Source organism: Mauremys mutica, chromosome 5 (assembly GCF_020497125.1).
Source record: "Mauremys mutica isolate MM-2020 ecotype Southern chromosome 5, ASM2049712v1, whole genome shotgun sequence".
NCBI lineage: Eukaryota > Metazoa > Chordata > Testudines > Geoemydidae > Mauremys > Mauremys mutica.
This window is the reverse complement of record NC_059076.1, coordinates 45,358,141-45,381,365: the sequence shown is the minus strand read 5'-3', so window position 1 is coordinate 45,381,365 and position 23,225 is coordinate 45,358,141. Positions and strand designations below refer to the sequence as shown.

Sequence of the window (23,225 nt, the reverse complement as noted above, 5' to 3'; positions counted from 1 at the left end):
TATACAGCTTGCAGTTAGTACACTATATTATATATTATATCTATATATAGATATATCTTAAAACATCTTTCAAAATACATTAAAAGGGTTACTGCACAGTAAAATTCCATTCTTTGTTAGACATCTTTATCTTAACTGCATGGGAGTCCTGCTCTCAGGCAAGCCTTAAGAAAGGCCAAGAAAGATTTTAAGTGTCAGATGCAAAGCTCTAGAGAATTTAAGGGGTAGAGTCCCTCTGCATGGCCTGTCCAGGGTCTGCTCCTCTATACACAAGAACTGCATCCATTCCAATGTGTTTGGGGCTTCTGTGCAACAGAGGGAATATGTGGCTCAGGACTAAGCTCAAGGTGGACAGAACTGAATGTTAAATCTGCAATTAGCACTCCTGAGCCAGCAGTAGGCATTTTGAGGGGGGGGAAAAAGTGACAATTTATGATACTGAAACATGAGAGCCCAGTGTCAAATTCACTGTAAAACAGTTCCCTCTCAATTTCAATATGCAATACACGAAGCAAGGTAGGAGGTTCAGTGAGGAACAATAGACTAAAAAAAACAGCATGACAGAGAAACACATGTAAATATCCAAAAAGCAAAATGACATGCTGTAAAAAAAACAAAAAACCTAGCTTTTTATCACATGCTGAAAAAGAGAGGGAAGGTGCAGATGGTGGAAGAGAAATATCAGTAAGTCATACATCAATAAAAAAGAAATTTTAAATAACCATCCCAAAACCAGGGATCCTTGATAGTGAGGTGGTGAGGGGGTTAGTTTCACAACAGTTTCCAAGTTGACTGTGTAAAGATTCATCTCTGCATCTATCACTGAACATGCATTAGCTGTCTTTTGCAAAAGATGACAGGTGAAACCACCATCAGACAGGAAGCCAACTTTCTTCCTGTTGTTTAATCAACAATTCTAAAAACAAAATAAAATTACTTCTCTCCTTTTATCTGTAAATTTCACTTCTCTTCACTGTGCCACATTAAATCTGATGGTATGTATAAATGAATGACATGTAAATTTACAAAAACCATACACCAGGGTTCTCAAACTGGGGATTGGGTCCCCTCAGGGGGTCGTGAGGTTTTGTGTGTGTGTGTGTGTGGGGGGGGTCACGAGCTGTCAGCATCCACCCCAAACCCCACTTTGCCTCCAGCATTTATAATGATGTTAAATATATAAACAAATGTTTTTAATTGATAAGGGAAGTCACACTCAGAGGCTTGCTATGTGAAAGGGGTCACCAGTACAATAGTTTGAGAACCACTGCCATACACGCTATGGTTAATGATACAGATTGAGATCAACATTTCACGTGCTTGTAGCTTGGTATAGTCTATATGGAGAAACAGAGAGAGAGAGAGAGAGAGAGATGCGAGTGAGAGTGAGTGAAGGGGAAAAAGTGTTTCATATACATATCGTGAAGAGGTACTGCCACGAGTGTGGGCTTCTATTACACCAAGAGGGATTTTACCTACATCCCTTCACTGCTTATGAGGCTTTAAAGAAATTCCAAAGTGTCATCAGAGGAGGAAAAACAAAAGTAATGATTCTTGCCACACAGGTAGAACATATGAAAAAGTGTGTAATAAGCCAACACTGTAACGGGACGCCCCCATAAATTTTTTTCCAGAATTAAGAGTATATATATACCAAGCAGCTAAAGGACAATTTATCAGCTCTATTAATCACAATTTGGATACCGACACACAGTAAATTAGAACCCTGTTACAATGTGCAAAGTATTGGTCACCTGCTATATTCCACTAATGCTTGTAATTGCAGCAAATGGTAAACCATTCACCTCACCAGATGGTACACCATTCACCTCACTAAACGAAGACTATCTAAAATATGCAATTGATGATGTAATCAATCTAGAAAAACTGACCAAAGTAAGTGGATTGTTTTCCTTTTTAAATAATATGTACTGTAATTTTTTTATTTTAATTTTTGCAGAAAAAATTAACTCCTATTTTTCTCATAGGATATTGAATATGATGGCTTTTACACACCAGAGGACTTTTCAAATGTGAGTATAAACTTTTATCATCTTTTAAAGAGCCTTTCCAAGTGTTGCTACTTTTAATGTTTGCTATTAATTCACATCAACAACATTTTACCTCTTCTGAAAAGGCAGAGATAAGAAAAAATAAACACTTGGAGCATGAGTTCACTGTACGAGCCCCAGTCTTTGGGATTCTACTGTGTGTTTTTGCTTTATGCTGTCTGACAGCAGAAAAAGCTGATATAACAATGCTATCTTATTGCTCTGTGTAACAGCATAACAGAGCAAGATTAGTTTGCTCTATTTAATGCACTGCAGTTGAATTAATTCTTACAAGAAAATAATTTATTTTGTGATTTACTGGGCCACAGGTTAATATGCAGCAGGTGATATTAACTCTTAAATCAGAAGCACAAACAGGAAGAATAGACTTTAGTGTGACGTGATATTTTAAAAGTGCCAGTTTCATTTTAAGAATATAGGCAGAAGTTGGCACAAAGTAGAGTCTAATTTTATCCCAACTGTATGTGCATACACTAGCAGTTCCTGTTACAAATCTCATGTAACATCACAGATTAAAGTGATCATGCTTTCTGGTTTTAAAATTCTACATATGCTCTTTCCAGGAGTGAAACTTCATCAGGCCATGCTCGGGTACCTTTAGCTCTGAATACTTATTTATACTCGTTATACAATAGATTAATATGTATGTATTTTATCAAATATCCAATTGCACAAGAACTTTCTGCTCTGAATCCTCATTAAGTCACTGAGATTGCTTGTCTTCAATGTGATCTAGTGTACATAGCACAGAATTGCATTGTAGTATTCCAGCTCTCCACAGACTCTCTGTTATCAAGTCACTTAGCCACTTTAGTGTTAGCTTTTCCTTTATGTAAATAGGGGTAATACTTACCTACCTAGATAATCTGCTGAGAAAGTATATTAGTGTTAGAAGATGTCAGACAATTAATTGATTTATATTATGATGTAAATCCCTAATTACAGAACTCCCATCGAAAGTAATGGGATATTTGCTTAAGTAAAGGTTTAAAGCCTCAACCTGCAATGACTTCCTCACTAGACCAATTTTAGTCATGTGCTCACTGGATCAAACACTAAGAATTTCTGGTTTAGATTTTTAAAAGTCTATTTATTGGGGCAGATCATGTGATATGCTCAAATTGTGTTTGGCCCAGCTTGTGATGGTTGCGTGTAAAGATGACTCCCCCTGAATCTAGAGGCCAGGTCAGTCCCAGGAATGAAATAGATCAGCCAGCCTGCTTTAATTTACACCAACTGGAAATGGCCCAAAGGAGCCATTCCAGCAGCTGGGAATCAACCTTAGGTACAGGGGCTAAGGCTACATACCATTTTCCAGGTGATACTTCCTACAATAGAAGCTAGGACCAAGTATTAGTGTAGGAGCTGCAAGAGCAGCTCTGTGCCACCTGAGGGTTTTCCTATGCTCAAGGAATCCTGCAATGGTTGACCAGACTTCCAAATGGAGCAGCACAAGCCTACAAGAAAATACTAGAGTTGGGCCCATTTTTCATTTCTTATAGTCTGACTTTAAAGAGCACAGATGAATGATATACTGTATAAAAGTCTCAAACTCGGGTAAAATAAATCAAGGTATATTCAAATAATACATTATTTGCTGGCCCCAGTAAATGCCAATCATACTTAGCAATGATTTTCCTTCTTATTTTAGGAGGAGCGCAGAATGGAGGCCTTGAGCGTTTATATGGCTGAAATGAACACTTTAAAAGAGGAAAGCCAAAACAATGATACGGTTAATAATATTGATCGTATCATGAAATATCTTGGTGCTTCTGTGGTAAGGATTCATTTTTACTCAATTTGATACACAAATTTAGAAGTTGATAGAATATCAACTAGAAAGAGAAAAAATTATCTGCTCGCAGTGGGCCCAACACTGCATTATTTGCTCATTTGACACTCCCATAATCTGTCTCAAAGTCTTTTTCCATCTAATATATCTAGACTCTATACTACTCCCATCACTACAGGATCTGAGCTCCTATGGACATTTTCTGTCAATAGAAAACCAAGAATATGGTTCTGTTGTTGCACTGCAAAGAAGAAAATTCAAGTTAAAGAGCCTTTTACAAAAGTTTTTCTTTTTAACTTAGGTTGGGTGCTTTTAAAAAGAAATGTGTAGCTTAATGGTAACCCAAATCTGATTTTTTTTAAAATCAGAGTTCTAAGGCTCAATATAGGAAAAAAATTCCCCATAGATTGCAATGGGTATTTTCCCTCTCTTTTTTCTGTCCTTTAACTAGAATAAAGAAGAAATCTTGGTGATGGGAACTTCACATTTGATTATATACAGTGGCAAAGTAGAGTTTTTTCACTGAAAATGAAACCATTTAAGTAAATCTTGAATACCAATCTTGAGACCAATACATTTTATTGTTTTTCAGATGTGTACTAGTTTTTCTTGAGATCTTCTGGCACTGTAATAGCTAGCAAAATGTCTAATGTTTTAAATATGTAGCAATGTCTATTTGCATGATAATCCACTAGGACAAGGTATAGTTTGTGCTTTTTTAGTTATATAATGCTTACAATCAAAATTTTCTGTAATATGGGTTCCTAATTAAATTTATTAACCTAACTATGACTAAAGTCAATATGCCCAGTCTTGCAAATCTTTGCTTATGTCAGAGTAAAGAAGCCTCACATGAGCAACGCTTTCCAGGACTGGACCACAAGTACATGACTCTGCAGTCTCTAATGCTGAACATAAGTGACACTATGCAGCAGGACTTGGTAAAGCTACAAAGTGCCAAATCCCACTATGATTAAAAAATAACACAGAAAACATGGCTAAGAGGGGCCACATGATATTTTAGAAATATCGCTCAGGCTTTGGTTAAAAATGAAATCTGCCTCAGCTGGATTATTAACCAACTCTCTTATTACTGAAAGTTAATAAATTAAGGTTATGATATATTTCAGTGCCGCAGAGTATCCCACTATCTGTGGCTTCCTTTACTATACGAATACCTAACTTTAGCAAAAAAGTAAAAACCTGAAAAACATTCTGTGCCTCATTTTGGAAGGAAACTCAGCATGCACAGGTTCATGCATTACCATGGACTCTAGTCAATGACAGAGCTATCATTAATCAATTATTAACTATATAAATATTTTCATTGCAGAAAAACACAACACCGAAATATGAAGGCTCCCAACAGAAGAACACTCAAAAGTTTCTTGAAGGACTGCGGAAACTTCTGCAGTCTATGTACTCTAGTATGGTTACAGTGAAAAGTCACTAGCTACTTCAGTCAAAATAATGGATAACATTTGTTACTGTAACTGCTACATTATTTATTTATATATTTAATTATTATAATTTATATTTTTGCCCTGTGGCTTATTAACTTCTTGTCCATCTGGCACTATCATATTCTTTAAATACAGGTGTTAAGCAAGCCTTTCTACAGTAAAATGACATCTGATTATATTTGTAAGCCCTACGGGCTCCACAACTATTGCGTGTTTTAAGCTAATTATTTCTCATTAAATTGCTGTACTTCAAAACAACTATTTATTAAAATATCTGTTAAAAATAGCTCAAACTTTATGAATGTAGATTGTAGTAAATAAAGATATATTAAATTTTGTGATATGTGAAATAAGGTTTACTATTTTGTTTCTTCATTAATATGATGCTTATCTAGTTCACAAGGCTCATTTCACTGGTGGCACACTGCATTGTATAGAGGAATCTAGTTAAAAACAGCATCTACCTGTACACAAGAGTTTCTGTAACAGAATCAACAAGAGACATTTGGAGATAAGCTGAGACTTGACTGCTGTGTTTTTTTAAAGGCTCTACTTAAATTCTATCAAACAAAATACAATACCAGCTTATGTTTGCATACCAATCAATATGTAGCATATATAACACAAGTAACAGAACAAGTGAAGAAAACCAGCAAGACTCTTGCTAAAGCTCTTCCCTGCTAAAGCTCTTCCTCTACTCAGGCTCCCAGTTATGTCTTTGTAGCAAGAACTTTGCAGCAATTAATGTTTACATCTCAAACATAAGGCCTTTGAGAGACATGAAAAGGTTGTCCAAAATAAACAAATAAAACAGAAATAAATAATCCTCCAAGTGTGAAACCAGTGCCCTAGACATTTTCAGAGCTAGTTGCGTCCATCAACGAAATAGTGCTGCCAATTAATAAATCCAAATTAATATATATTAGACAAATCTTCACATTTTGTACACAAAGCCTTTTTGTGCAATCTCTGAAATGCACTTACTCTGAATGAAGATAGAGTCAATCACGTAACATTTTAAAAGGTTTATGCAGAAGGAAACAACTAAGCTGAGTATCTTTTACAATTCAAAAACCACCACTCAGTCTTGACAACGGCACAAATTGTAATTGATGAAAACAAACTAGACTAGTACAGTTATCAGTCCATCATTGTCTCTTTGATGTGTTTTACTAAGTGGGTGGGGAATGGAGTATTCAGAGTCATACTTCAGAACAGGCAGTAAGTAATTGGAAAAAACGGCAGTTTTCTCAAAGGTGGCAAATAAACTATAATGGCAGCTGTCTGTCAAAACTGGTAAAATTACTTACAGTATTGGTATTTCTGTTTGCTCTAGTCATCTTCTCTTCCTTTGCTGTCTGAGGGAGAGTCTTCTGTCTCCACCCACTAGGATTCAAGAGGCCAGAAGACTGTCAATCATCAAAACCATGTATAAACCACCTCCACTTTTTTCTCACCAATCTAATGCTTCCCAAACAACTAACAGCAATAAGATGATAAAATATTACTAAAAACTGAACTCAGAAGAGAAAGGGAAAGCAGGAAGGAGATAACAGTTGTGACAAACAGAATTACTACAAAGTAGTTTCCTTTGTCATACATCACTCCTGTTTTCTGAGGAATAATATTTCTATATAGAGTCCCCTACCCCCGTCAAAATGTTCAAAACAGTGTACAGCAAATAAAACATAATAAAATAACTCCCTCTTAAAATACAAACACATAAAACAAACATGGGGGAGGGAGAAAGGAATTGTAAGAGTGTGTGATAAATACAGGTCCAAGGGTAGCTATTCTAACAAAAAAATAAGAGTGTGGATCATTCATAACGGTATGTATTACTGCTGCAAGACTGCCATGCTATAAATACAGGTGAAAATGGAACCCACCCCCCAATATTTACATATCACACATAACTTAAGATGAAAAGGTGAATAAGGCATGGTTCAAAGCAATGCTGAGGGCCTTTACCTGATTCACTACTGCAGCACTATTCCATCAATAAACGTATGTGTTATGACAAAGTAGCAAGACACTACATTTTGCACAATTCCTAACCAACAGCAAGACTTTGGCTTTCCAGTGGTTGAGGGTGAGATAGAAGTCTCAATTCCAAAGGTTTGCCAGAACCCAGACAGGGATCTACCCAGAATGTCCAAGATGTTAAGTACACCTGGAATACATTAGCAATTGCCTTCTCAATCACTGTCCCCAGAACAAGAGGTCTGAGTCTAGCTGGTAACTGCTAAACACTCCAGCATCAAGAGAAGGTTTGTTGAAGAGACTGAGCTCTGTATTTTTAGGAATGTTAGAGCCCTTAGCTTCCTAAAGTGTGTCATGGATACATTCGGTGTGCACTGTGGAACTGAGCTCTGTCAGACTACATGAGGCCAGCACAGAAAATCATTTTAGAGGAGAGCTGAGGTATTGAAGGATGTGGCTTCATATCTGTGTATATGAGAATTTAGTGGCTGCAGTGCCTCATGAGACCAGTGCAGTGGGGATGTGGCTACTATTCCTGTATTTAACATGTTCTCTCTTGTGGCAGGATATTTTCAGAAGACGGTGAACACAAGAAATTATTCCCTATAGTGATTTGCCAGATTCCAAGTTACTGATCTTTATAGTGCAGTACACTGAATTTTAGCTGGCTGGGGCAGCATCAGGAGTGAGAAGGCAGTTGTTTGTGCTGTCGTCCATTGTCGTAGGCTAGATGTGTTAGATTTTAGTTCATATTTTAGTTGCTATTCCAGTTTCAGTCATACATGCCATATCTTCCTAAAAAGTATACAAAATGCTTGCAAAACATCTTGAGAAATCAGTGGGAGGTGCAACATTTATGTCTGTGCATTAGTAGCCTATGGCACATCTACAGAAGTGTATGTGGCAACATGCCACTATAAAATAAATGGATCAAAGTTCATGCCACTTATTAAAAAAATACAAGACCAATTCAAGATCTACAGTAAAATACCTGGTTTCAGTTTTATCTTATCTTTCTTGTAAATCTTAAGTCTGACCTATTTAACACAATGTTTCTGTTTAACATTAGTTTTGCATTGTAACCATCATTCTTCCATGCAGCTACAGTACACTTAACATTAGCTTGTTACTGTGTTTGAGAATCCCAGGTATTGGCGCTCAAGAGTCAATATTCTTCACAGTAGTGATATTGCTGAAATGTTTCTCAATCCACTGTAATTAAAAATGACTCCTAATAAGAAACAAATGTAATTTAGTCCTTTTAACCTGCAAGATTGTCAATCCACTGAGGTTTTACAGTGCAAATTTCAGAGCAAAAGCAACATGTAGCAGAACAATATTTTTCGGTCCATATTTATTTTACATTCCTAATAACCTGCCACTGAAGATAACAATGCGTGTGCTGGAATTTGAGAGTGTGAGGCACAAAGGTTCTCAAAATTGAGAACAGTGCACATTTGATAGTCATTCTTGTTGACATTCTAACCTGTTAACATGTATGCTACAGAAGTCAAGCATTATCCAAAAAACTAAAGGTTTCAGGATAAGGAATACAAAGGTGTAAATTCTCCACCTGATGTGTGCACACAACTTTCCATTAATGCCAATGGCAATTATGCAGGCTCAATAATAGGAGAAAATAATACTCCCAACATAGTTTAGGCCTTGATTCTACAATGAAATTTGCATAGTTACAGAAAGCTAAATATAAACAAAAAAGAAAGATTATTCCTGTGTTATAAAGTTGTCACAGTGATGCATGTTTAATTACTACCACTATATTTACTACTACTTGATTACCTTAATATCTAAGCCAAGAAAGAGCAGTTGTAGCAATCTTTTAACTATGTTACTTTTACCTAGGAATGTTCCTGGGGGGCTTGCCCCGTAAGGGCTAGGAGGCATGCCTGAGCAGGAATTAGGTAATCCCCCTTCAAGAGCTGCACAAATCCATGTCTGGGGGTAGGGGTTGGGAGCTTCATGGAGACTCGAGTGGAGTACGGAGGCTGCTGGGAGCAAGTGGTCTCCAGTAGATAAACTTGGAACTCAGGCAGGAAAGGCTTGGGAGAGACTCTGATAACAGGGTAAAGGGATGGACTTTGTTTTGGGACTAAGTTTTATTTTAAGTTTATTTTATGTGAAAAAAATCCAGACCCCCAAGAAGGGCTGTTGTGAATGGACAAAAAGGTTGTGTGCCAATTTATGTGAGGAACCTGGGGGGGAGGGAGGGAACTGAGGCACTACGTGAGGCCACTATGGAGTGCATGGGAGAAGAACACTTGATGAGAAGGCATATTCAGTTTAATATTCGTACATGGTTGCACTAAGTAATAGAAATGTACCAAACTGATAAAAAAGTTGAAGAGAGTGAAACGGGGGGGGGGGGGGGCGGAATCACAAGATACACAAAGATTCCATTTTTAGTAACTGAACAATTTGAGATAGTCTAAGATATAGATATCTGCTCACTCACCTTATAAATACTGACCAAATCTATGCATTATAATTTTGCATTCTAAACTAAACAAAACCATCAGTCCCCCTAAATCTTTTGATGTAATGTCCAATTATACTTCTGAAACATTTTATCTAGCTGTCCATTTCTAAATTCCAGATACAAAGCACAAGGAGAAGAGAGATCACATGACAAAACTGCTTTAATTAAAAATTCATTGATATTAAATTATTGTGTACAACAATATTTGTGCGGTATAGAAAAGATTCAGAAATAAGTCTTGTCTTTACTTTTGTCCAGCCACTATATCTGAATGCTTTTGAGTTACACAACTATTAGTCTTAGATTAACTGTAAACATATCTTTTTAATCAGCTGAGTAGGAGGGAAAAAATCATTGCTTATTTAGGAAGTATTTTTCTTTGTAGATATGTAACCATGTTAAATGTTAGTGTAAGCATTCATGAAACATGACTACATTTTAAAAAAAAGTCTTCAAGTCATAACAAAACTTCTGTACTAACCTCTTGGGCCAAATAAGGGTTCATAGCTCCACTGGCATATTCCACATGATATTCTTCCATGTCAATGAGCCACAAAATTCATCTGCCTCAACTCCTCACCACAGCTGCTTCTGCTGTAGCAAAATTCTTGCAGCAAAATTTATATATTTTTGCATGTTATGTACGTACTAGTGGTCAGCACATTTCCTGTAGCCTTTCACGACACATCCCGTGGTATGTTAAGTTTGATGGTATCTTTTCCTACATGGCAAATGTAAGGCTGCATAAGAGTGCACTGTAGACAAATATCCTCAGCTTGTGTAAATCACCATAGTTCCATGAAAGTCAATAGTGCTACCCCAATTTATACCAGAACATTGTTTGCATTACAACTTCACTAAAATAGAAATGCATAAACTTTTACTTAAGAAACCTACTCTTATCTTTGCTCAAATACAAAAGTATATGTGCATTTTCCTTCCTCCCTCCCTCCACAGTACTAGTACATACATTAATCTCTTTTACTAGCCCTAGATCCATTTCTTCAGAAGCAAATGACAAATGAATAAACAAAAATTGCTTTTAAAAGCACTAATGACTGAATTTTATCACAACTAAGTGTCCCATATAGTTTTCCTCTGTGGAAACTTTCAATGGGCGTGATCCTACATGAAGAGAGGCTGAAGGATCAGGTCCAATATTGGCTAATGCTTATTGATCTTTAGTGTGTAGTATGTGTAATTATACTGAAGGTATCAGTAACATTTGTATAAACAAGGGATGTATTTTACAGTATGTTATACAAAATATCAAGGGAGACATGGTTTAAATTTACACATCTACTGTATTATTTCAATTTACAGAGATATACTAAACTTAGGGAAATATTCTTGTATATTGAAGGGAAGGTTTTTTCCCCCTGAAAAGAAAAGTTACTTACATCAGCTGGAGTTCTCAGAATGTGTTACTTACGCAAATTCATTGTCAATTGCTGGCCTCTCCTCTTGTCCTATTTGATCCTGCAGTTAAGTCATAATGCTGTATTTGTAACATATCAGTCATTTCTAGTGAAAGAGTGAGAGTGCAAATACAGGATTTTATTTATACATTTCTAATGAGATGTTAAAAGGATGCCTGTGTACGTGAAGCAATGAGGGTATAAGGAAATAGGAAGTTGACACATTCCATTAAATAGGTGACATTAAATGCTGGTAAGTGACGTGCTGGGAGGTTAACTCAAATACAGATACATGCCAGCACAAGTAAATGGATCACAAAAATCCTCAGGATTAGTTACCCACCAAGTTCATGAGAAAATACACCTGATGCTGCTTAAGGTGCTAAGTAGCCTCTGCACTGAAACATACAAGGTTGGCTAGATCACCTGTGTGGGTGACCCCAATATCTGATATTTTCAGATCAGACCCAAAGACAAGACTTAAAACTGTGGGAGGGTTCCTGACTTTTCAATCAAACCTAAAAAGTACATCACATCTAGCAAGACACACTACTCCATCTGATCTGACATTTGCACAAGTATTTTAATCCCTAAAGATGACCATCCACAATGATTACAACCACCACACCAGTACCACAAGCACAGAGAATTTTGGCTGTGGAAAAGGCCAGTTGCTCACCTGGTGTATTGCAAGAACTTCGAAAAAAAATCACAGCATTTCCCTCTCTCTTCAAGTGGTAGTTCAATCCATAACCAGCCAGACGAGCTGTGATTAAATTGCATCCACATCACCACCAAATGAAGCCTAGGTGACAGAGTGTACATCTGGGCATCACTCCGGAACAAAATAAGGAGGAGCACACCTTAATCACAACTGAAAACGATGTTACCTTGTACAGTAACGGTGCACCTCTTGAGCCCTTGATAAGAGATTTTCAGCTAGCAGTGTCCGTTCGGTCCACACAAGCGCGCTAAGCTGCCTCATGCCAGACACTAAAGCTATATAGGGGTGCACAGATAAGCTGTCCTCAGTTTCTTCTCTACCACAAAAACAACAAGGAGTCTGGTGGCACTTTAAAGACTAACAGATTTATTTGGGCATAAGCTTTTGTGGGTGTGCTACCAGACTCCTTGTTGTTTCTGTGGATACAGACTAACACAGCTACCCCCTGATACTTCTCTACCCGTGTCCCTTACAAAACACTCTGAAGCAGAAGGGAAGGACGGCGGGTTGTGGAGCACCCATAGGGGGACACATCTCAAAGAACCACAATTACTGCACAAGGTGAATAACCTCTTCTTCGTGTAGTGTCCCTATGGATATGCCACCTCCGGTGACTTTTGAGCAGTATCCCCAGAAGGAGGAGGGAGCTTTGGAATAGAATCAAGAAATGAAGATAATATTAAAGAACCAATGGCTACTTTGGATCTGAAGGCATGGATGAGGGCATAATGTTTTGTAAGTGTATGCACATGTAGTAGCCTTACATATCTCAGAAATTGGTACATTCTTCAGTAATGCTGTAGATATTGCCTGAGAGCTGGTGCTATCACCCTAAGGGAGGTTTGGGGACCTACAGACTCATAACAAGTGAAAAAAAACACAACCAGCTATTCATTTCAATAGTGCCTGAGTAGAGAGAAAGAATCTCCTGGATCTATCTGCAACAGAGATGAAGAGTCTAAGTGACCGTATAAGAGCGTTGGCCTTCCATTTAGATAGAAATGGGCAATTTCAAACATCCAGGGTATGAAAATAGGATTCCTGCTGAGAAAACTCAGGTTTTCGAAAAAATACTGTTAGATGGATGGATTGATTAAGATGGAAATCCAATAGAACTTCAGATCAGAATTTAGGGTATGAGCGTAAAGAAACCTTATCCTTGAAGAACACGGTCAAGGGGGAATCTGTCATTAAAGCCCCAATTTCCCTGACCCTACGGGTTGACATGATGGCAAAGAAGAAGGCAGTCTTTATAGATAAATGGAGCAGACAGCAATTTGCCACTGGTTCAAATGGAGATCTCATAAGGTGATTGAGAATGGTTGAGGTCCAAGGTAGGGGTGGGTTGTCTAATGTGGGGGTAGAGATTGCCCAACCTCTTAATGACTCTAGATGACACTGGATGAGCAAATAGAGAGAATCCCTCCATCAGGGAAGGAAAGACTGATATAGCAGCCAAATTTAGCTTAGTCCAGTTGATGGATAATCATGATTTCTTCAGACTCAGCAGGTAATCCTGGATGAGTGGATGTGGAATTCAATCAGGCTGGAGGGAGCAACAACTGCACCACCGAGAGAATCTCTTCCATTTCTGTAGGTAATCAGTACAGCTTGATACCCTTCTGTTGTTTAGTCTTCCTGCTCCGAAGAAGTACAAGTAAGACTAATCCTGAGAATCATTGAGAAACTACGCCCTGAGAACCACTAAGGGTACGTCTTCACTACCCGCCATATCGGCGGGTAGCAATCGATTTCTCGGAGTTCGATATATCGCGTCTTATCTAGACGCGATATATCGAACTCCGAACGCGCTCCCGTCGACTCCGGAACTCCACCACTGCAAACGGCGGTGGCGAAGTCGACAGGGGAGCCGCGGACGTCGATCCCGCGCCGTGAGGACGGGTAAGTAATTCGAACTAAGGTACTTTGACTTCAGCTACGCTATTCGCGTAGCTGAAGTTGCGTACCTTAGATCGAACCCCCCCCCAGTGTTGACCAGGCCTAAGCTGGAATGAAACATGTGACCCGCATCCTGAGACAGGAGGTGAGCAATGGCTAGAAGCTTGAATGGCAGTTGGACAGAGAGGTGAGGCAGGTACAGGTACCAAGGTTATCTTGGCCAGGTTGGCACTGTCCTGGCTCTGTCTTGTCTGATCTTATGACCCGTAGAATTAGAAGAGTAGGGGGAAATGCATAAAACTGACCCTTCTTCCAAGATAGAAGGAATGTCTCCCCCAAGGAGAGGTGACAGACCCCCCCCCCTTTGAGCAGAAAAGAAGGCACTTATTGTTTTCTGAGACCGTAAAAATGTTGGCCTGGGTTAGTTCCCATCTTTGGAATATGCTGCAGAGAACCTGAGTACCCAACTCTCATTCATAGTCCTGTCAAAAGTGTTAGCTAAGGGCATCGGTTGTGGTATACTGAATGCCTGGCAGGTAAACTGCTGAAATATGGGTTATACACCAGTTCCATAGATTCATAGTTTCAGCGCTCAAGGAGGGAGACCTTGCTTCCTCAAACTTGTTGGTGCAGAATATGCAGGACACGTTGTCCATCATAACCCTGATTACTCTACCCTGGATGGCAAGGTGGAAGGGAGAGATGGATGGTATAGCCCAAGGGTATGACCTCCATGAGGATCCATTTCCAAGGCTGCTGGAAACTGAAGAGGAGATGGGCCAATGGGCACAACTGTCACCCCAGAGATATGGGAGGATTCGAACGCTTGACCAGTCCTTCAAAACTGCTGCTTGGATGAGCCCTGGGTGGTTGAGGAGCATAGTTGAGTGGCTCTTTGTCTCTGGAATCTGTGTCTCTTTGTGGTGAGTTCAGAGGATCTATGAAATCCACATCCTGATCAGTTTTCTGATCTCTGGACAGTCTGTGACTACTAAATCTCTCTTATTTGTAGATGTACATGTATGCAGGCATCATAGGGTAGCCCCCTTCAGCGTGTGCAGCGACTCATTCATGGTTTCTGAGAAGAGTTTATAATCGTTGAAGGGAAGATCTTCCAGTGTTGTGTACCTCTGTTGGAAACCCTGAGAGCTGGAGGCATGACAGCATGCGCATAGCCACTGCCACGGAGATTGATCTTGCAGCAGTGTCCACAGCATCTACGGATACTTGAAGAGCAATTCTGGCAAAATAACTGGCCCTCAGAGACAACAGACTGGAATTGCTTGTTCAATAAAAGGCACGAGCCTGTTATAATTGGTGAAGTTGTATTTAGCCATGATCGCCTGATAATTTGTGATGCAAAACTGCAGGGTTGCTGATGAACAGGACTTTCATCCAAAGAGATCCAGTCATTTTTGGTCCTTATCATAAGGGGTAGACCTAGCATAACATGGTCTACCCCACTCATTTACCATATCTACCACCGGCGACTTAGGTAGATGCTGGGAAAACAAGAACACTGAATCTTTTCTTCACAAGTGCTCTTTCACAAATGGGCATAATAGTGGCAGGTGCTGGCCACACTGTTTTAGCCTGATCTAGAAGTGCCTCACTGATCACTAATGACACTTTGGAGGGTGTTACTGACTGCAAAGTATCCAGAAGTTTGTTATGGATCCTTGACCTGTTTAAGAGGAATCTGAAGACTGTCTGCTATCCTCCTAACAAGGTCTTGAAATTACCTGAAGTCGTCAATCATGAAAGATGGAGGAGGCCTGGCTTCCCCATTTGGCAATGAAGAGGAGGGGTGTTTCAGGAGGGGCCTCCTCTTTTGTGCTAGCCTCCTGCTCCTCAAAATGTCTTGGGGGAGGGGGAGGAAACACGACTGGTTGGGAAGGGGGAGGTGGCATAACCCTGGTCTCCCCACAATATGGTACTGGTGGTCTCGTAATCTGTTGTCAATAGGCTACCCAGCGGTCCAAGTATGGCCATTGTGGTCGATATGGAAGAGGAGGTGACATACAGGGTTGGTTCCACCACTTTTGGTGACCACTATGATTCTCCTCCTGACTAACTGAAAAGGGATTCCTGAAGTGGTAGATTGTGGAACCCCTGACCGAAATAGGAGGAGGATTGGGAGTCTCCTTTGTCTTCTTACCCATCATACTATGTGGAGGAACCACTTGAAAAGAGTGGAGAGTCTTGCAGTGCTGATAGCAGTAGTGCAGAGACTGGGGTCTCAGTATTGAAAGGTGCTTGATACCCATAAGAAGCAGAGACTCCTCTTCATTTGATACCAAAAGGTCCTTAGAGTATTGGAATTCCTGTGGTACCAAGAAGGGATCTGTTACCAATCCAGTAGCTAAGGCCACTGTTACTGAAGCAGATAATACTGACGATGATGACTGCACTGCAGTTGAAGATGATGTTGTTTGTTTGGTACCGGTGGATTTGATACCGTCAGAACCAGCAGCTAGATAACCCTGCTGTTGCTACCAATGCAGTTTAAGTGGCATAACAGTACCACTAGCAGGGCCAAACTTGATGGTGCCCTATGCTTGCTCTCCTTGCTGGTAGAGTATATCAGGGCCCTATCAGAGCCATGTCTCCTCTCCTTGGAGCTGTGGGGCTTCATGGCAGAGTCCTTGGCCTCAACAATACCCTGAGAAACAACAGACTTGGCCAGGAATGTAGTTTTTGTGAAGCTGGTTCCTTGGAGTGCAAGTCTTCCCAGAAGCCTCCACAATCTTCCCTTCCTTAGGGGAAGCTTGCCCCTCTGATTGAATCTGTCTGGGACAGATGTATGAGGACCAGTGGGGGTCTCCTTACTTGGTTGTGGTTGCAGGGTGTATTCCATCACAGTCTTGGCTTCATCTTCCTGTTCTTCCTTGCCCTAGACTTGAGGACCAAGCAGAAGTTACACTTCTGGGAAACATGGAACTGCCCCAAGCAATGGACACACTTAGAATGACTGTTGCTTATAGGAATAGCTCACTGGCAGGAGAGGCAGCATTTGAAGTCTGGTGAGCCTGGCATTCCCTGCCAGGAAAACAAGAGTCCTAGAGGGGGGAAAAAAAGAAGAGGAAAACAAAACAATCCATCACTACCTATACAAATTAACTATAGCTATCCTAACAACTACTAGACTGTATCTTAACACTAAGGGAAAAAATGGAAAAGCCAAGGCACGCTCAAGGCCCAGGCAGTTGAGAAGGAACTCAGGGCAGTTCACCCACACACCCCTATACAGCCTACTTAGAGCACATCAAGAGCAAATCTCCATCAAGGTCTCAAGAGGTGTATGCACACCTGAGCTGGACCATTCATAGGGACTAGCATTACAGGGCTAAAAATGAATGCAGGACGAACTGGAGTTACAGGAGTCATTGAAGTATATTTTCAATGAGATCCAGGGACATTTGACAAAACAGCTTAAGATGAGACACTAAATCAGTGGTAACACATTGAAAGGAATAATTTAAACTCCTTGTACATGTTGCTAGCGTCTAAATTAATTTTAATTGGTCAGAAAAGAGGTTTGGAGGGGCAAGACAAGAAGCAGGGTGCATTCTATACAATAGAAAGGCAGCAAATGTAAAAAAATAAAAATCTTATACACACAGCATGGTTAATGTGGAATGCTTTGAGATGTCATTCAGGTCAACAGCTTGGTGGATTTGAGAGGATTATATTAGGTAAAATTAAAATTAGAAGTGATAAAGCCTCATGCTTCAGGGAATGAGCAAACCTATGACAGGAAGAAATCCCCCCCAAGTGGCATATTCTACAATTACCCATTTTGGGGCTTCACACATTTCCTCTGAAGCAGCTGATACGAGGCACTATCAGATACAGCATTACTGAACTATACACACATCTCTGGCATGATGTATTGGTCCTAGAGGGAAAACTGGTCAGACTTTCAGGATGTTGTACTCTCCTGTATGCAGAGACATTTGGATGTGATCTCAGAATGTCTAATTTTGCATTATATCTTGTGACTGGTTCCATGGCTCATTAAGATTTTTTGGAAGCATATTTTGTGAAAACACACTCGTGGGAAGATACTGACACATGGTACCTGTAGCCACTGGCGATATTTTTCTGTGAAAGATCACTAATATGAACCTTAGCTATAGTGTAAAGTTATGTCCCCAGCTATGCTTATTTTGATACTTAGATGAGCAATGCTCTGTTCATGGGCTCAAAAAGTTCTTGACTCATTTGAGTCATTTCCAGCACTCGGCAAGTTATGAATGGGTCTGTTTCTCTGGGCAGGACACTGATTAGAATGTTGTTCATGGATGGACATAAATGAGTATCTTGTGACTTGAGCTTGTTGCAACTACTTCCACGTGTTCTGGGTGCAGAAGGTAGACCAATGGAACCGATCTTTTACAGGAACTGCAAGCTCTCACACATAAATGCTCGTGTTATCTTTAGAGACACAAGGTGGGGAGGCCGTAGTTTTGGGACAACTTCTATTTTTGAGAGAGAAGCTTTTGAGCCACACAGAGCTTGTTTTCAGGTCTGGGAAAGGTACTCCAAGCATCACAGCTAAATGAAAGGTGGAACAGATTGTTTAGCATAAGTAGTTGGTCCCTTACAATATGTACTAACTACTCTGGAGTCAGAGGACAAAAAGAGGGGGTCAGTGGGTTATGAATTGTTGTAATAAGTCATAAATCCAGTGTCTCTGTTCAGTCCATTATTTTTAGTGTCTACAAGTTGTGAATTTAAGCTCCCAGGCTCATCTTTTGAAAGTGTTGTGCAGGTTTCCTTTGAGGATGAGGGCTGATAGGTCAAATATAAGTGTTCACCCACAGGGTGTTTTTGTCTTTTAGAACACTCTGCTAGAGAAGCAGATCACATCATGGAACAGGCCACCTAAATACTGAATTTGCTTCAATACAGAAATAAAACCTGCTCCAATCGCATAACCCCAGTGGTCACCTACCACACCACCCTGTATGAGTTCGAGTATCATCAAAGAGCTACAACCCCTACTCAATATGGACCCAGTCCTGAAATAAATCTTTCCTGAACCTATTCTTCTGGTTTTCAAACAACCCTCCAAATCTTCAAGATCATCATCAGAAGCAAGCTCCCCCAAGGACCAGGACACACCAACTCAAAGTGGTACCTATGAGCTTAAATTCATAACCTCTTTACATAAGAGGAGCCCCAACCAACATATCTTTTCTCCTTCGCTGTCTCATTCTGATGGTACGAACCTGATTTTTATACCACTTGTTCCTTAAAAAGAATTAATTCCTTTTTTTCTGAAGTGGGGAGACTTGCTTTATCTTTTTAGGACCCAGAGTCTCTGAAATTTGCAAGCCACACCCCTTACAGCTTGTTAAGGCATTCTTTTCTCCTTTGGAATTCTCATGCTCCTGCTTGAGCCTTCTAATGGTGGAGTAGTAGCTTCGTGTGGGGGGAGGTGAGTCCCCAACATGCTGGTCCAACTCAGAACCCCATGATCAGGCAATGCTAGGGTCAGTGTGCAGCACAGCATAGCTATACCTCAGACTCTGGGGAAGCTGAATTTTATAAATACTGCACCTCTTAGATGTAGCTTGCTGTTTTGCAGTGCTTCTCTGATAGCAAAGCGGAGGCAGAGGGAGCCTGCTAGAGAGAGATGGCATCGCAGGGTTAAAGTCTCAGTGCTCTGGGGATTTCTCAGTGAGAGAGAGAGAAAGGAGCAAAAAGCTGAAATGAAGTGTCTACTTTTTATTAATTTTCATGAAGTGAAGTTATAAACAAAGTGGTGGGGAGAAACTGAACTGCCAAGTTATTCTGCTGCCAGAGGCAGAATTTCTGATGACCTGAGGTGAAGGGTATAAGCTTGGTCCTACAATGCCCATCAACAACACTGGAGAGCTTCCAAGTTCCAAAAGTGAGAAGCATTACCCATTACATGAAAAGAGAAGCTGGTACTAGAAAAAACAGAAAAATCAGGGAAATGAAAAAAATTAAAAAAAAAGTAATGACAAGTGCTGGTAGAGTAGTCCCACTTTCAACAATTGAATAAGGCCAGGAAGTTTTAATTCATTGATATTTCACTTCTGAAAATAAGCTTTTTATTTAAAACCATCTTCCCTACATCAAGAAAATAAAAAACCCACATCTGATAGAAATCTTGGTTTTATTGAAGGTCCTACTATTCATTTTACTCAACCACATACAAGCAGTTACTGGTATAAACACACACAAAAATGGAAAACAGGCTTTTGTTTTAGTATATCCCTCCTTCAACAAAAAGCTCAAACCCACTTTATAGCACTGCACTTGGTGTACAAAATGAAACTGACTAAACACAAGTCCAGCTTTCAGCATCTTGAGTGAAATACAAAAAGTCAAACAGCAAAATTAAGCTAATTGTTATTTTTTCAAGTATCATAACATTCTATAAAAACATAAAACAAGAGTAGGTATTTAACTCTAACACCCGTTTAAACTTTCTTTCTTGAAAACAAATTAGTATTACTACTGTAACTTAAAGAAAATATACCCATTCGGCAAACAGTTTTGCAACTGATGCTTTATATCTAGGGAATGAATTTGCTTAATAGACTCATAATGGAACACAGCATCTCTCACCCTTTTGTCACTATTTTGACTATACACCATCATGATACCACTGACCTAAAGTCACTGACATCCATTAGTAGCCTACAGAAATGAGTTGGAGGAATCATGCTAATTACTAGTAGAGAGTCCTATGTCAAAATACCACACTACCATTTGCAACCTTGAAATTTCTATAGAGGCCAACAATGGAAAGATGATAAAAATACTGTAACTTTTTCTGAATATACAAAGTTTGAACTAACGTGATCCTAAAATATGCCCAGTCTTATCTCTATAGGTTTCCATTTAACAAGCTCTTTAATGAATGAGGGAAAATGTTTACTGCTGGTCTGGAACAGAACACCTAGTAATTATTAAGAAATTGTTTATATGAAAGATTATATCGTATCATAGAAGAGATGAAAAAATTAGGGTGATAGGGAAGGAATACTTAAAGACAACAACAGCTTAAATGAGATTTTGATGTAAAAACAAATGTGATTTATGTATACTGTATGCATAGCAGTTTTACTATTTTGGTCTGGTTTCAGAAGACAATGTAACCCACGGTCTGTAACCTCCGTGGCTTTTTTGAGGGAATAAATACAGATATAGATTGATCAGAAAGAGAGAACAGCTGCTGAGTCAAATTATAAAATTTTGCAGCTACTTGGTGTGGCACAATATTTTTATAAGACAAGATAACCTGAATTGCAGTACTGCTTAAAACAACCATGAGGCTACTTAATGGAGCTACTTTAACGTTAATCTAGATAAATGAAAATTGTAGGGATCTCCTCTGTTCTGATAATTTGTCAATAAAATGTTAGAACAGGAAACAAGTAAACAAGAAAAATTTTATAATTTGACTCAGCAGCTGTTCTCTCTTTCTGATCAATGTGTCCCAGAACAGATCCCATTAAATTATATCATTCACTCACACTTACTTCACCAAGAAACTGAACACTGACTTTGAAGGAAGCTAATTCAGAACTTTTAGACACACCTTGGGTACAGGAAAAAGACCGAAGAGGGTTGTAAGCCCAGCCCTCAAAGGATGCAACCAAATTAGTAAGGCCCATTGTGGGCTTCAGAGAGCTAAATGAGAGGAAAGTACCAGGCCTATTTCCCACATCAGGAGCAAAGCTCATTGTCAATGCAATATAGGGAAACTTTCACCATTACTTATGCAACACTTATTGTGGCTAAAGACTTCATTGTCCAACACTATCAATCGTGTACTTTTCCACTATTACTGAACTCACTGAAAGTTAGGAAGCTAAAATGCTTAACATTGATAAACACCAAAAGTATCATTTCTGAGAAGTAAAAGTTTGATATTAACAATACTGAAGTTTTACCTCTAAGTATACAGAGTAAGCTTTTATTATCCTCCTGCACTGACTTGTATAATACAGTGTTCCACTGGCTAATCCTAAATTAAGGCATTCCAATGAAGACTGATTTAAATTAACTCAAACAAAAGATGCATTAAGCCAGTATTAACAACAGTCACTTTTCATTAAGTTAGTATGATTGATTTCAGAGATCAAAACGTGTTTCACTCTTACAACTAAAGCATAAAAGGACATTAATAGCATCCTCTGAAGAAAGCCAAATTTCACAGAAATTTCACTGAAGAAACATCTGTGAGAAGCAGGAAAAATCAACATATAATCTGTGACATTCCAAATTTGACAGGAAAAATCTCAGGGTCTTTAGAGAATACCACAAAACAATACAGATAAGACTCTTTAATAGCAGCTTTGTGAGATTATCTAAAACAATCACTTGTGTCTTGAGTAAGACTTGTTTGTTACAAGAGGTAGTCTAATATTTGTGTTTAATTGACTATAGAAATCTTTGAGCCATTCACATGTTATTGCTGTAAATGGCTCTGATTTGAAAGATTCAGACTACCAATATCCAAATATTTTACTCTCAAAATTAACTTTTTTATTTAAATAGGTGATAAAAACCAATATATCAGCTTAGTAGTTACATGCTGAACTGTTCAATATGCGGAGACTTCACAATCCATGATCCATAGCCATGCTGCTCTAGGTAGCTTTTCAGCAAATGTTTAGCTTCCTGGTACGGTGCTGACTTAATCTAAAGAGAAACAAAAAAGTTAAAAAAATGTTACAGATGGCCACAAGATTTGCCCTTTTTAATATATTGTGCCACTAGGGTATATTCCATAGCAAAACTTTCAAAATAAAGATGCCTGTGATGCCACTGTTCATTGAATGCGAAACAAGAAATATAGCAGATTGTGCAAAGGGAAAAACAGAATTTAACAGATTGTAAGAAACAGGGTATGCTTTTATGTACTGGAAAAGGAATTTTTTTTTGTAAAATCAATTTCATGTTTATCAACATCAGTTTAATTACTCACTCTCTAAACTCATGCTAATAGTTAGCTATGAATCTAAAAACAGGTAAAATTATAGCTGTAGCTTTGACACTATTGAAAAGATTTAGTATAATATCTAAATTAACAATTATTATAGAAATAAAGTGTAGCCAACGCTGACAAAAGTGATCATAACATATGTTAGAAAAGCAAATTCTATGTGCACCGTCACGGAAGAAAGAGAAATATGTATCTTGTCTCAGTAAAAAAATAGAAAGGGCTAAGGTACAAAAATGGCTGAATGCCTGGAGAGCATAAACCTAACAGTCTGAAATGAGATTAGATATTCTGCTTCGCAGCATGTCTATGAACGAGCAAGCTTTCCCCAAGCAGCTTTACAGCAGGATAGGAATTTAATGTCAGTATGCTCCTCATTATGAGCAGTCTG

At 39.0% G+C, this 23,225-nt stretch overlaps 1 protein-coding gene and 1 long non-coding RNA gene across 9 annotated transcripts in view; one reads left to right on the top strand and one right to left on the bottom strand.

The window, feature by feature from the left end:
- Window positions 1-3,849, top strand: part of LOC123370974 — a 46,884-nt gene extending 43,035 nt beyond the window's left edge. The window contains exons 2-4 of the long non-coding RNA XR_006579675.1: window positions 1,787-1,896; window positions 1,989-2,033; window positions 3,724-3,849. This is a non-coding gene — a long non-coding RNA (uncharacterized LOC123370974). The remainder of the gene's footprint in view (window positions 1-1,786; window positions 1,897-1,988; window positions 2,034-3,723) is intronic.
- The window catches only part of ADAD1 (adenosine deaminase domain containing 1), a 165,492-nt gene that overhangs the window by 109,039 nt on the left and 33,228 nt on the right, over window positions 1-23,225 (bottom strand). For 5 of the 8 annotated variants that reach the window (XR_006579672.1, XR_006579670.1, XR_006579669.1 and 2 more), the window contains exons 12-15: window positions 22,424-22,533; window positions 11,240-11,286; window positions 10,289-10,528; window positions 6,638-6,713 (exon numbers count right to left, since the gene is read on the bottom strand). Coding sequence is in view for 2 of the 8 variants with exons in the window: in XM_045017969.1 (XP_044873904.1) it covers window positions 22,420-22,533 (114 nt within the window). In the remaining 6 variants the exon portion in view is untranslated. Of the gene's footprint in view, window positions 1-6,637; window positions 6,714-10,288; window positions 10,529-11,239; window positions 11,332-19,995; window positions 22,534-23,225 lie in introns of those variants that run through there. The other 3 variants (XM_045017969.1, XM_045017970.1, XR_006579671.1) reach the window with 2 other exon arrangements.